Raw genomic sequence first — 14916 nt, 5'->3', positions numbered from 1 at the left:
GCTGTATCTCAAAAACTAGAGTTGACAAGAAAAATCTGGTGCTATTTTTGGAATTAGCAGGTTAAATATACCCAGAATCAAAGCAAACATGTGAGGAACCCAAATGTCTGTTGGCTAGATTGCCAAGCCCACACATATTATATATATATACCCCATCGATGCCCATTGCAAGACTTGGCCTGGTGGTTTCTCTACATGGGATGGAGAAGTTGTCCTTCACATCAGGAAATGAAATGTCTATGGCCAACATGGAAGGGGGTGTCTTTTTTGAAAAAGCAAGTCCACCGTAACTAATTTTCCCTGAAAATATGAATTTCAGATAATCTAGGCTTGAGGTCTAAAACAAGTCCTTGAGATTTCAGAGCCAAAACCTGAGAATTGGGGATGTGATGTCAAAGTACCTTGGGAAGTCTGACTTGGCCACGGTGGTCCACGCTTTGGTTACATCCCGTTTAGATTACTGCAATGCTCTCTACATGGGGTTGCCTCTGAAGACTGCCCGGAAGCTTCAATTAGTCCAACGTGTGGCAGCCAAACTACTAACGGGAGTGGGGTACAGGGAGCATATTACTCCTCTGTTGCGCCAGCTCCACTGGCTGCCAGTCAGCTTCCAAGCACAATTCAAAGTGCTGGTTTAACCTATAAAGCCCTAAACGATTCCGGCCCAATTTACCTGTCCGAATGTATCCTCCCCTATGAACCATCAAGATTGTTAAGATCGTCTGGAGGGGCCCTGCTCTCAATCCCACCGGCCTCACAGGCGCGTCGGGTGGGAACGAGAGACAGGGCTTTCTTGGTGGTGGCCCCTCGACTCTGGAACTCCCTTCCACTGGAGATCAGAACTGCCCCTTCTATCTTAACATTCAGGAAACAGGTGAAAACTTGGCTTTGGGGATTGGCATTCGACAAATGAGCCATGATCCTGTGATATGGATGGATGACGACGAATAATGACTTTTGATGACGACTGACAATTGTAATTATATAATTGTATTTTGCTATTTTAATGTTTTAGAGTGATTTAGAATATGATGTTTTAATGACTGTCTGTAATATTGATGTTGGAAACCGGCCTGAGTCCCTCGAATGGAGGTGAGAAGACCGGTATACAAAACTGCTAAATAAAATAAATAAATAAATAAAGGAAGACAACTTGGGCTCCTTCCACACTGCCCCAATATCTCATGATCTGATCCCAGATTATCTTCTTATCTCAGATTATCTGGCAGTGGAGACTCATATAATCCAGTTTAAAGCAGATAACCTGGGATCAGTTCCTGGGATATAGGGCATTAAGCATCCATCCCTCTTGAACTGTCGCAAGTCTGCATAGCATCTCTCAGTATAAACAATCACTCAATACTTTTGTCGTCAGCCAGTCCAGGATCCAAGCCAATGCAGATTCAAACAACAATAATGCAGGAGTATTTGAGAACTCACAGTCAACAGGCCATTCCAAAGGTCGTCATCAAAACATCAAAATCTATGCATAATCCAAAGTTCCAAAGCCAAGATCAAAAACATGATAAGGCACACAATGGCATCAGACAGAGCTCCAAGAGGGACTTCTGGTCAGTCGCAAGGCCAAACAGGGCATAGGGTTACAGCCTGTATTGGATGGGGTTACACTCCCCCTGAAGATGCAGGTTCACAGCTTGGATGCACTCCTAGATTCAGCACTGAGCCTGGAACCCCAGGTTTCAGCGGTGACCAGGGGAACATTTGCACAGTTATATATTGTGTCAGTGGATCACCAAAGACCATCAGAGAACACATTGTTTTCAGTTGGTCATGGGAGTTCTGTGTGAGAAGTTTGGCCCAATTCTATCATTGGGGGGGGGGGGGGGGGTCAGAATGCTCTTTGATTGCAGGTGAACTATAAATCCCAGCAACTACAGCTCCCAAATATCAAAGTCTATTTTCCTCAAACTCCGCTAATGTTCACATTTGGGCATATTGAGTATTCGTGCCAGAGGAGAGCAACTAAAATTCAGAGGAGGGCAACTAAAATGATCAAGGGTCTTGAGAACAAAACACATATACACAGACTGGGACACAGCAACAGACAGAGCAACATGTGGCAGGGGATGGCTACTATCGATATATAGGCTTTTTAAGTCTCTTCCGCTGTGTTTTTCAGTATTTTTATGTGTGGTGGTCACTCGTTGGCCTGATGGGTGTATTGTGTCCAAATTTGGTGTCAATTCATCCAGTGGTTTTTGAATTGTGTTGATCCCACAAATGAACATTACCTTTTTATTTATATAGATTATTTTATTATATAAAAGCAGTACAATTGATTGATTACCGGAATATGGATTAATGGACAACGAGATCGGATGCTGATTCTATTGATGAGACGTGATGGATTGTTGTTTTCTGTACTGCTGTATTGATGTTGATGTTAATTGATTGATATTACTGCTTTAAATGATTATGATTTTGTACTGTATTGCTGATACTGGTTGTTAACCGCTCTGAGTCGCCAAATGGCTGAGAAGAGCGGTATACAAGTAAAGTAAATAAATAAAAATAAATAAATAAGAAGGCCTATGAGGAACGGCTTAAAGAGCTGGGCATGTTTAGCCTGAGGAAGAGAAGGCTGAGAGGAGACATAATAGCCATGTATAAATATGTGAGAGGAAGTCATAGGGAGGAGGGAGCAAGCTTGTTTTCTGCTGCCCTGCAGACTAGGATGCAGAATAATGGCTTCAAACTACAAGAGAGGAGATTCCATCTGAACATGAGGAAGAACTTCCTGACTGTGAGAGCTGTTCAGCAGTGGAATTCTCTGCCCTGGAGTGTTGTGGAGGCTCCTTCTTTGGAAGCTTTTAAACAGAGGCTGGATGGCCATCTGTCGGGGGTGCTTTGAATGCAATATTCCTGCTTCTTGTCAGGAGGTTGGACTGGATGGCCCATGAGGCCTCTTCCAACTCTATGATGCTATGATTCTATGATAAGTTTGGTCAGGATCCATTATTATTTGAGTCCACAGTGCTCTTTCAATGTAGGTGAACTACAACTCCAAAACTTATGGTCAATGCCCACCAAACCCTTCCAGTATTTTCTGTTGGTCATGGGAATTCTGTGTGTCAAGTTTAGTTCAGTTCAATCGTTGGTGGTGTATAGGATGCTCTTTGATTGTAGGTGAACTATAAATCCCAGCAACTACAACTCCCAAATGACAAAACCAACCCCACCATATTCAAATTTGGGTGTATCGGGGTATCTGTGCCAAATTTAGTCCAGTGAATGAAGACGCATCTTGCAGATCAGTTATTTACATTACGATTCATAATAGTAGCAAAATTCCAGTTATGAAGAACCAACAAAAATTATTTTATGGTTGGGGGTCACCACAACACGAGGAACTGCATTAAGGGGTCACGGCATTAAGAAGGTCGAGTAAAACTGTATCAAAACATGTTGAATGTCTTGATATTACCCTACTATAGTGGTTCCCAACTTTTGGTCCTCCAGTTGTTTTGGACTTCAACTCCCAGAAATCCCAGTTTATCAGCTGTTAGGAATTGTGGGAGCTGAAATCCCAAACACTTGGAGGACCAAAGGTTGAGAACCACTGCCCTACTGGAATGGTTCCTATATTGCTGCTGCTTTTGGAAACAGCTTTAAAGAAAAGTAAGAAGAGCAAAGGGGACACCCCGATTAAAAAAAAAATTACAGTATCAATTGAACAATTGAGAACCAAGCTCCCAACAGCTCTGCACGAAGGCAGGAAATCCTGTCCTACAGAGATTAGCAGCCTCCAAATATCAAACATCTGTTTCATTCTGGAGGCTAAATCCGCTAAGCAAGACTAAAATCCAAGCCCACCGCAACACACGATACAGCTTTCCATTTGCAATGCTAACAGGGAATAAAACCTCTGTTGGTTTTAACAATCTGCACCTCAAAAAAAAGAGTTTGTTAGCCATCGTTGGCCATTAAAAAAATTGCAATCATGTTTCCATTGCAGCATTGACACTCGCAATGTCCTGTAAATGCAATATAAACCATTCTAGAAAGGGAAGTTACAGCGTGTTTGCAATTCACAAGGTTGACGGTAAGATCTCACTGAGAGCAGCTTTTTACTTTTAGCTTGGTGAACTCTGAATTCCTGGGATTTGTAGTTTGGGGAGGCATGAGGGAAGGCTAATGACCTTGTCATACTACAGCTGTGCCAATACCTTGGGAAGTCTGATCTGGCAACAGTGGTCCACACTCTTGTTACGTCCCGAATAGATTACTGCAACACACTCTATGTGGGGCTGCCATTGAAGACTGTTTGGAAACGTCACCTAGTCCAACGGGCTGCAACCAGATTACTAACTGGAGCGATATACAGGGAGCTGTGCCCATACATTGGGAAGTCTGATCTGGCATCAGTGGTCCACATTCTTGTTACATCCCGAATAGATTACTGCAATGCACTCTATGTGGGGCTGCCTTTGAAGACTGTTTGGAAACATCAACTAGTCCAACGGGCTGCAGCAACTGGAGCAACATACAGGGAGCACACCACCTCCTTGTTGTGTCAGCTCCATTGGCTGCCGATCCACTTCCGAACTCAATTCTGTGCTGGTTTTCACCTATAAAGCTCTATACTTTTCTGGCCCAGCTTACTTGTCTGAACACATCTCCCACTATGTCCTTCCTTGCAGTTTAAGATCATCCAGGGAGACCCTGCTCTTGCTCCCGCCAGCGTCGCAAATACATCTGGTGGGGACGAGAGACAGGGCCTTCTTGGCTGTAGCCCCTCGCCTGTGGATAAATAAATAAATCACAGGATTTCCTAGCACTGGGCCATGGCAGCTAAAGTGGTGCCAAACTCTATTCATTTTACAGTGTGGTCTGGACCACATCGCAGAGTCTGTATTCTGAGATCCAAATCCCTTAATGTTTATTTATTTATTTACCACGCTTTTTCCCGCCCTATTCAGGCCGAAGGTGACTCAGGGTGGAGTACGGACTGGCAACAATTAGATGCCAAACACACATAAATACATCGTTTAAAACAGGTTAAATCACATAATAAAATTCATATTAAAAAACAATTTAAAACTACAGGGTGAGGCAGCATAACTTCCTTTTTTAACATGCACGCGATTCAGTCAGTTGAAGATGTAGCGGAGCGCTAGTGGTCTCGTTCGAGAGGTGGGAGTATAAAGTTTTGTCCTGACACAGTTCAGTCGCCATCATGCGTTGGAACAGCGAGAAGCGTGTTTTTGCCATTGAGGCCTACTTTTCGAGCGGATTTGGAGTGGCCGGCCCGGCTCTCCAGATTTGCCCCTTGTGTTTTTTTTCTATGGGGTTTTTTGAAATCCTATGTTTATGTGAACCGTCCAAGGACCTTACAAGATTGGAAGACCAACATCAAAAAAGAAATTGCCAACATAACGCCTGCTATGCTGGCAAGAGTCATGACAAACGCCAGAAATCGGTTGACTCAGTGTATGGAGAATGGGAGACGTCACCTACTTAATTTGATCTTCAAAACTACGTAAAACAAAACTTTAGGTATGTGCCTACATTATAAAAAAAAATCTGATTCATACAATGGGTTTTATTACGTTTTGAAAAAAGGAAGTTATGCTGCCTCACCCTGTATAAAAATAAATGACTTCCATGTCCATTTTGCATCCTTAAGCCATCCAGTATTCATTCACAATATAGTGTTTATCTGGTTACAATGAAGTTCAAAAAGCTTGCTCCTAATGTTCCTAATCCAAAGCTGAGAGAAGGCATGATAGCCATGTATAAATATGTGAGAGGAAGCCACAGGGAGGAGGGAGCAAGCTTGTTTTCTGCTTCCCTGGAGACTAAGACGCAATGGAACAATGGCTTCAAACTACAAGAAAGGAGATTCCATATGAACATGAGGAAGAACTTACTGACTGTGAGAGCTGTTCAGCAGTGGAACTCTCTGCCCTGGAGTGTGTAGAGCAGTGTTTCTCTACCTTCCAAATGCCACGACCCCTTAATACAGTTCTCCATGGTGTGGGGACCTCCAACCATAACATTATTTTCTTTGCTACTTTATAACTGTCATTTTGCTACTGTTATGAATCGTAATGTAAATATCTGATATGCAGGATGTATTTTCATTCATGGGACCAAATTTGGCACAAATACCCAATACGCCCAAATTTGAATACTGGTGGGGTTGGCGGGGGGTGGATTGATTTTGTCATCTGGGAGTTGTAGTTGCTGGGATCTATTGTTCACCTACAATCAAAGAGCATTCAGAACTCCACCCACAATGGAATTGAACCAATCTTGGCACATAGAACTCCCATGAGCAACAGAAAACACGGGAAGGGTTTGGTGGGCGCTGACCTTGAGTTTTGGAGTTGTAGTTCACCTAAATCCAGAGAGCACTGTCGATTCAGACAAGGATGGATCTGGACCAAACTTGGCACGAATACTCAATATGCCCAAATGTGAACAGGGGTGAAGTTTGGGGAAAATAGACCTTGACATTTGGAAGTTGCAGTTGCTGGGATTAATAGCTCACCTACAAAGAGCATCCAGAACCCCACCAATGAGTGAATTGGGCCAGCTTCCCACACAGAAATCCCCCCCCCCATGACCAACAGAAAATACTGTGTTTTCTGATGGTCTTTGGTGACTACTGTGTCACCCCCGCACAACCCCCCCAGGGGTCCCGACCCCCAGGTTGAGAAACACTGGTGTAGAGACTCCTTCTTTGGAAGCTTTTAAACAGAGGCTGGATGGCCATCTGTTGGGAGTGCTTTGAATGCAATTTTCCTACTTCTTGGCAGAGGGTTGGATTGGATGGCCCATGAGATCTCTTCCAACTCTAGGATTCTATGATTTGAAAGCAAAGGGTGCAAAAGTTTCAAAGATGCCCCCTTCAAATGAACCTGCTGTTGGGATGCAATATTCCTTATTTGCCGTGGAAATATGAGCAACAGGTTGAGAGGAATGCTAACAGCACAAAACACCTTGCCTGACTCCGGCTGTGAGAAAAGCCAGGCTCTTTCTAGAAAACCTATCCAAGCATTTGTTGCGTTGCCAAGACAGCAAACACATCAGCATCCCAAACTCAGCAAAACAGTGATACTTTTCATTGGGGTCACCCCATCTGTGCAGTTTTGCTTGGCCCCATAAAAGTGTCACCAATGTATAGATCCTTCCCAAGGAGGAAGACTGGGTGTTTTAATCCACTTTTATTGTTGTTTAGGCATCTAAAGAACAGCAGATAGGAGACCGTCATCTGCAATCCCAAACTCTGCTTTAAACAAAACCAATGCAGCTTGTAATGCAAACATAGGCCTCTCTCTCCTGTCAGATGTCAGGGATGATGCAGGGAGTTTAAGGCTGGATCTACACTGCCATATAAAATCCAGACTTTCTGCTATGAACTGGATTATAAGGTGGTGTAAAGGTAAATGTTTCCCCTTGACATTAAATCTGGCAGGGACAGTTCCACCTTGTCTCCTGTGCTATGCTAATAATGTAATGTAACGTAATATATTGTATATCTATATAAATAAAAATGTAATGTTCGTTTGTGGGATTAACATAACTCAAAAAGCACTGGACAAATTGACATAAAATTTGGACACAAGACATCTATCTGGCCAACGAGTGACCATCACTCATGAAAACAATGAAAAATACAGCAGAAGAGACTAAAAAAGCCACAAAAAATTACATTACAACACATGTGCAAAACCACATATGTACACAAACACACATATATACACATATACAGAAATATATACACACATATATGCACACACAAACACACATACACAGAAAGAGGGAGGGAGGGAAGGAAGGAGAGAAAGAGGGAAAGAAGGAGGGAAGGAGAGAAGGAAAGAAATAAAGGTAGAAAAGGAAGGTAGGGAAGGAAGGAAGGAAGGAAGGAGGGAGGGAGGGAGGGAAGGAGAAAAGGAGGGAGAGAAAGAGGGAAAGAAGGAGGGAAGGAGAGAAGGAAAGAAAAAAAGGTAGAGAAGGAAAGAAGGAAGGAAGGAAGGAAGGAACGAGAGAAGGGAAAAAAGGGGGAAAGAGGGAAGGAAGGACAGAAGGAACAAGTTTAGCAGCTCACTGTGCCACTGGGGGCTCCCAATATTTTTAATATTATAATGTAATACAATATAATACTACTAATAATAATATGAGATTATAATTATTTATTTTATATTACATGTAATATTACTACTAATACTACAATATAATGGTATAGTACAATATAGTAATATATAATACTGATATTGTACTATGCTAATAATATAATGTTTTGTATTTATATATATCTTGTAAGCTGCTATGAGTCCCCTTTGGAGTGAGAAGGGTGGCATATAAATGTCGTAAATAAATAAATAAATAAATAAATAGTTTTGTCCATCTCTGAGGGGTGGTACTCATCTCCATTTCTAAGCTCAAGAACTGGCGTTGTTCATAGATGCCTCCAAGATCAGGTGGCCAGCATGACTGCATGGAGCACCATTACCTTCCCTAGTGATCTACTCACATTTGCATATTTTCGAACTGCTAGGTTGACAGAAGCTGAGGCTAGCAGCAGGAGCTCACCCTGCTCTCTGGATTCGAACCACCGACCTTTCAGTCAGCAAGTTCAGCATCTCAGCAGTTTAACATGCTGCACCACCAGGAGCTCTGTATGGTGTAGACTCATAATCCACTTCAAAACAGATAATGTGGACAATCTGTTTTGATAATCTGGATTATATAAATTGGGGCATAAATTGTCATCCTGTAAACCAACTGTAAATTAGAAAGTGGTGGTTGTTTAAGAAATGCAATGTGATTGTTATTGAAGATACGTGTATATATATATATAGAGAGAGAGAGAGACAAAAAATTACATTTGCTGAACAGCAAATTGTATATATTATAGCTATCCTTCCATTTATATACACTAATTGTATCTATCTCTATGTAGGTTACAATTACAAGTTTGATGTTTAGCAAGTGCAATGTTACTGTTACATTGTATATCAATCAAATACATGTGTGTGTACACACATACACACACACACAAAACACTGAAGTTCCAAAACAACGAACTCCTAATTCCAACATCTCTTTCTATGTGTATTTGTGTGCATACATATGTAACCACTGTATCAATATATTATATTATGTTATGTTATATTATATTACATATTAATAGTATAGCAAATGCAGTGTTATTGTGGCATCATATATTGATCATATATAAAACATTCCATTTCCCAATCAAGAAATTTTCCAATTCCAACCACTCCCTCTGTGTGTTTGTATTTGTGTGTGTGTGTGTGTGTATATATATATATATATATATAATATTATGTATTAATTGTATAGGAAATGCAGTGTTACTGTGACATTTTATATCATCGACCATTCATACACACACACACACTACTCCATTTCCTAAACAAGAAATGTCTAATTCTAATATTATATTAATTGTTTAGCAAATGCAGTTTATTGTTACATTGTATATAGATCATATATATATAAGTGTGTATTTCCTAAAAATGACATTTCCAATTCCAACCTCTCTCTCTGTACATACCCGTTGCTGTGGACAACCTTCCCTCCCTCTTTCTCTCCTTCTTTTCCCCATTCCTTTACTCCCTCTTGACTTCCTTTCCCTTTCTTCTTTCCTTCTCTCCTTCCTTCTTTCTCTACCTCTTTCCTTCCCCCTTTTCCTTTTCTTCCCTTTCTCTCCTTTCTTCTCTGCCTCTTTCTTTCCTTCCTTCGCTTTTTTTGCTTCCATACTTCCTTCTGTCTTTCCTTCCCCCCTCTCTCTTTCTATCTCTTCTTCCTTTGCTCCTTCTTTCCTTTCGTTCCTTTCTTTTTTTCTTTCCTTCTCTCCTTTTTTATTTCTCTATCCCTTTCTTTCCATCCCTTTTCTTTTCCTCTTTCTTTCCTTTTTTCTCTACCTCTTTCCTTCCTTCCTTCTCTGTTTCTTTCTTTCCTTCTTACTTTCTCCCTTTCCTTCCCTTTTTCCCCTGGATTGTCATTTAGCTTTTCGTCATTTAGCTTTTCAGGATTTTTATGTCCTTTCCATTTCAAATCTATGATACTATATCTCTCTCTGTGTGAATCATGTATTTCTATCTATATCTATGGCTGGATGGCTCTTTGTCAGGAGGGTTTTGATTTCGTTTTCTTGCCCTGGTGAAGGGAGTTGGACTGAATGGCCTTAAGTATTTTCTGTTGATCATGAGGGTTCTGTGTGGAAAGTTTGCCGCAATTCTGTCGTTGGTGGGGTTCAGAATGCTCATTGATTGTAGGTGAACTATAAATCCCAGTAACTACAACTCCCAAATGTCAAAGTCTATTTCCCCCAAACTCCATCTGTGTTCATATTTGGGCATATTGAGATTTCATACCAAGTTTGGTCCAGATCCATCATTATTCGAGTCCACAGTGCTCTTTCAATGTAGTTGAACTACAATTCCAAAATTTAAGGTCAATGCCCACCAAACCCTTCTGTTGGTCATGGGAGTTCTGTGTGGGAAGTTTGGCCCATTTCTATCATTGGTGGGTTTCAGAATGCTCTGTGATAGTAGGTGAACTATAAATCCCAGCAACTACAACTCCCGAATGTCAAGATTCTATTTTCCCCAAACTCCATCAGTGTTCACATTTGGACATATTGAGAATTCGTGTAGGGTTTGGTCCAGATCCATCATTGTTTGAGTCCAGAGTGATCTCTAGATTAGGTGAACTACAACTCCAAAACCAAAGGGCACTGCTCACCAAACCCTTTGAGTATTTTCTGTTGGTCATGGGAGAACTGTGTGCCAAGTTTGGTCCAATTCTATTGTCGGTGGGGTTCAGAATGCTCTTTGATTGCAGGTGAATTATAAATCCCAGCAACTACAACTCCCAAATGTCAAGATTCTATTTTCCCCAAACTCCACCAGTGTTCAACACTCACCAAACCCTTCCAGTATTTTCTGTTGGTCTAGGGAGAACTGTGTGCCAAGTTTGGTTCAATTCCATCATTAGTGGGGTTCAGAATGTTCTTTGATTGTAGGTGAACTATAAATCCCAGCAACTACAACTCCCAAATGACAAAATCATTTTTTTTAGTGAAGGACATACATTGGGTTGTTAGGTGTCTTGTGTCCAAATTTGGTGTCAATTCGTCCAGTGGTTTTTGAGTTCTGTTAATCCCACAAACGAACATTACATTTTTATTTATATATAGATAGAAGATAGATTATTATATTAATTGTTCAATAGCAATGTAGTGCAATTGAAATGGAGCGTTTTCTCGATCTGGTCTATTGCCTCCAGACAGAGTAGTTCTCAACCTTCCTAATGCCGTGACCCCTTAGTACAGTTCCTCATGTTGTGGTGACCCCCAACTATAACATTTTCGTTGCTACTTCATAACTGTAATTTTGCTACTGTTATGAATCGTAATGTAAATATCTGATAAGCAGGATGTATTTTCACATCCCAAATACCCAATATGCCCAAACTGGAATACTGGTGGGATTGGGAGGGGATTGATTTTGTCATTTGGGAGCTGTAGTTGCTGGGGTTTATAGTTCACCTACAATCAAAGAGCATTCTGAACATCACCAATGATGAAATTGAACCAACTAGGCACACAGAACTCCCATGACCAAGAGAAAATACTGGGAGGATCTGGTGGACATTGACCTTGAGTTTTGGAAGCTGTAGTTCACCTACATCCAGGGATCACTGTGGACTCAAACAATGATGAATCTGGATCAAACTTTACATGAATACTCAATATGCCCAAATATGAACACTGGTGGAGTTTGGGGAAAATAGAATCTCGACATTTGGGAGTTGTAGTTGCTGGGATTTATAGTTCACCTACAATCAAAGAGCATTCTGAACCCCACCAGTGATGGAATTGAACCAAACCTGGCACACAGTCCTCCCATGACCAACAGAAAATACTCAAAGGGTTTGGTGGGCAGTGTCCTTTGCTTTTGGAGTTGTAGTTCACCTACATCCAGAGATCACTGTGGACTCAAACAATGATGGATCTGGACCAAACTCTACACGAATACTCAATATGCCCAAATGTGAACACTGGTGGAGTTTGGGGGAAATAGAATCTCGACATTTGGGAGTTGTAGTTGCTGGGATTTATAGTTCACCTACAATCAAAGAGCATTCTGAACCCCACCAGTGATGGAATTGAACCAAACCTGGCACACAGTCCTCCCATGACCAACAGAAAATACTCAAAGGGTTTGGTGGGCAGTGTCCTTTGCTTTTGGAGTTGTAGTTCACCTACATCCAGAGATCACTGTGGACTCAAACAATGATGGATCTGGACCAAACTCTACACGAATACTCAATATGCCCAAATGTGAACACTGGTGGAGTTTGGGGAAAATAGAATCTTGACATTTGGGAGTTGTCGTTGCTGGGATTTATAGTTCACGTACAATCAAAGAGCATTCTGAACTCCACCAACAATAGAATTGGGCCAAACCTCCCACACAGAACCCCCATGTGGGCCACAGCAATGCGTGGCAGGGGACGGCTAGTCTATATAAATAAAAAAGTCATTTTGTGGGATTAACATAACTCAAAAACCACTGGACAAACTGACATGAAATTTAGACACTATGCCCCTAACAGATCAATGAGTGACCCTCACTCATAAACCTGCCTTCCCCCCAAAAAAGGACTTAACCCCCCCCCCCCCAAAAAAACTAAATGATGAAGGAGTTTGAGGAAAATTGACCTTAACATTTGAGAGGGATTTATAGTTCACCCACAATGAAATAACATTCTGAACCCCACCAAGGATAGAATTGGACCAAACTTCCCACATGTTTTCTGAGGGTGTTTGGCCACCCCTTTGACCTCCCCTCGCGACCCCCACAAGATTGAGAAACACTGAGATAGACAGTAAGCTCAACTGACTTTTCCATGTGCTCCCTTCACTCCCTTCCCCTCCCATTTCTGCAGCCAGGCTTCACCTGAGCTGACCCACCAATCCCTCCTGGGAGCCCGCCTCCCTCCGAGAGCTGTCACTCAACTATCACTCTCCCCCCCCCCCCCCCCCCCCACCCGTCCCCCTTTCTCCGCGGTGGGCTACCCGGGTCTTGGCCGGCTTATCCAGGCGCGCCTCCTGCACGAAGGGGTTGAGCACCGTCGGGGAGGCCAGCGACTGCTGCCGGGGCAAAGGCAGGCTCCGCGGGGGCAGAGCAGGAGGAAGAGGAGGAGGAGAAGCCATTGCCGGCCGTTGAGCCCTTGTCGCCCATAGACAGCTGGAGATGCGCTCCTCCCTGGCCCCCGAGGCGCATGCGCATGGGACAGTCCTCCTCCCTTCCAGGTGGAGGCCGGTCAACGCCTGCCCAGCTCGATGACCTTCTGCCTCGGACAGAGGCGCTCCTCGGAGAGAGGCTCCCCAACCAAAACACTAGGTCATTCCCTAATTGGCAGTGACATCTCCAGCCAGGCCCGTAGCCAGGAGTTTGATTCGGGAGGGGCTGAGTTTGCGGGTTTTTTTTTGGGGGGGGGGGGGCTGAGTCTGAGTGAAAGAGGGTCCACCTTAGCAAAACTTTTGTATCATTGGGTTGTTGTACGTTTTTCCGGGCTATATGGCCATGTTCTAGAGCAGGGTTTCTCAACCTGGGGGTCGGGACCCCTGGAGGGGTCGCGAGGGGGTGTCAGAGTGGTCACCAAAGGCCATCAGAAAACACAGTATTTTCTGTTGGTCATAAGGGTTCTTTGTGGGAAGTTTGCCCCAATTCTATTGTTGGTAAGGTTCATAATGCTTTTTGATTGTAGGTGAACTATAAATCCCAGCAACTACAACTCCCAAATGTCAGGGTCTGTTTCCTCCAAACTCCACCAGTGTTCACATTTGGGCATATTGAGTATTTGTGCAAAGTTTGGTCCAGAGCCATAATTGTTTGAGTTTACGGTGCTCTATGGATGTAGGTGAACTAGAACTCCAAAACCCAAGGTCAATGCCCACCAAAAGCTTCCAATATTTTCTGTTGGTCATGGGAGTTCTGTGTGCCAAGTTTGGTTTGATTAGATCATTGGTGGAGTTCAGAATGCTCTTTGATTGTAGGTGAACTATAAATCCCAGCAACAACAACTCCCAAATGTCAGGGTCTGTTTCCTCCAAACTCCACCAGTGTTCACATTTGGGCATATTGAGTATTTGTGCCAAATTTGGTCCACTGAATGAAAATATGTCCTGCAAATCAGATATTTATTTACATGACAATTAATAACAGTAGCAAAATTATAGTTATGAAGTAGCAAAAAAAAAATGGTTGGGGGTCACCACAACATGAGGAACTCTATTAAGGGGTCGTGGCACTGTTCTAGAGGCATTTTCTCCTGACATTTCGCCTGCCTCTATGGCAAGCACCCTCAGAGGTAGTGAGGTCTGTTGGAAGGAGGAAAATGTACCTACCTACTAAGTTTGGAAAGACTGTTTTCCTCCAGAGAGGAGGTTGGTTGGGTTGGAAACCAATATTAATATGTAATGTATTGCCGAAGGCTTTCATGGCCGGAATCGCTGGGCTGTTGTAGGTTTTTTCGGGCTATATGGCCGTGTTCTAGAGGCATTTTCTCCTGACGTTTCGCCTGCCTCTATGGCAAGCATCCTCAGAGGTAGTGAGATCTGTTGGAAGAAGGAAAATGTACCTACCTACTAAGTTTGGAAAGACCGTTTTCCTCCAGAGAGGAGTTTGGTTGGGTTGGAAACCAATATTAATATGTAATGTATTGCCGAAGGCTTTCATGGCCGGAATCGCTGGGCTGTTGTAGGTTTTTTCGGGCTATATGACTGTGCTCTAGAGGTATTTTCTCCTGACGTTTCGCCTGCATCTATGGCAAGCATCCTCAGAGGTAGTGAGGTCTGTTGGAAGAAGGAAAATGGCTTTATACATCTGTGGAATGACCAGGGTGAGAGAA

The 14916-nt window shown here is 42.7% G+C and overlaps 1 protein-coding gene across 1 annotated transcript in view; it reads right to left on the bottom strand.

The window, feature by feature from the left end:
- Positions 1-13293, bottom strand: part of LPCAT2 (lysophosphatidylcholine acyltransferase 2) — a 58526-nt gene extending 45233 nt beyond the window's left edge. Inside the window, exon 1 of the mRNA XM_067471120.1 lies at positions 13079-13293. Coding sequence (XP_067327221.1) covers positions 13079-13216 — 138 coding nt within the window. The 5' untranslated portion in view covers positions 13217-13293. The remainder of the gene's footprint in view (positions 1-13078) is intronic.
- Between the last annotated feature and the right edge of the window lie 1623 nt (positions 13294-14916).

Source organism: Anolis sagrei, chromosome 8 (assembly GCF_037176765.1).
Source record: "Anolis sagrei isolate rAnoSag1 chromosome 8, rAnoSag1.mat, whole genome shotgun sequence".
NCBI lineage: Eukaryota > Metazoa > Chordata > Lepidosauria > Squamata > Dactyloidae > Anolis > Anolis sagrei.
The sequence above is the reverse complement of the archived record's forward strand: the minus strand, read 5'-3'. Positions and strand labels throughout refer to the sequence as shown.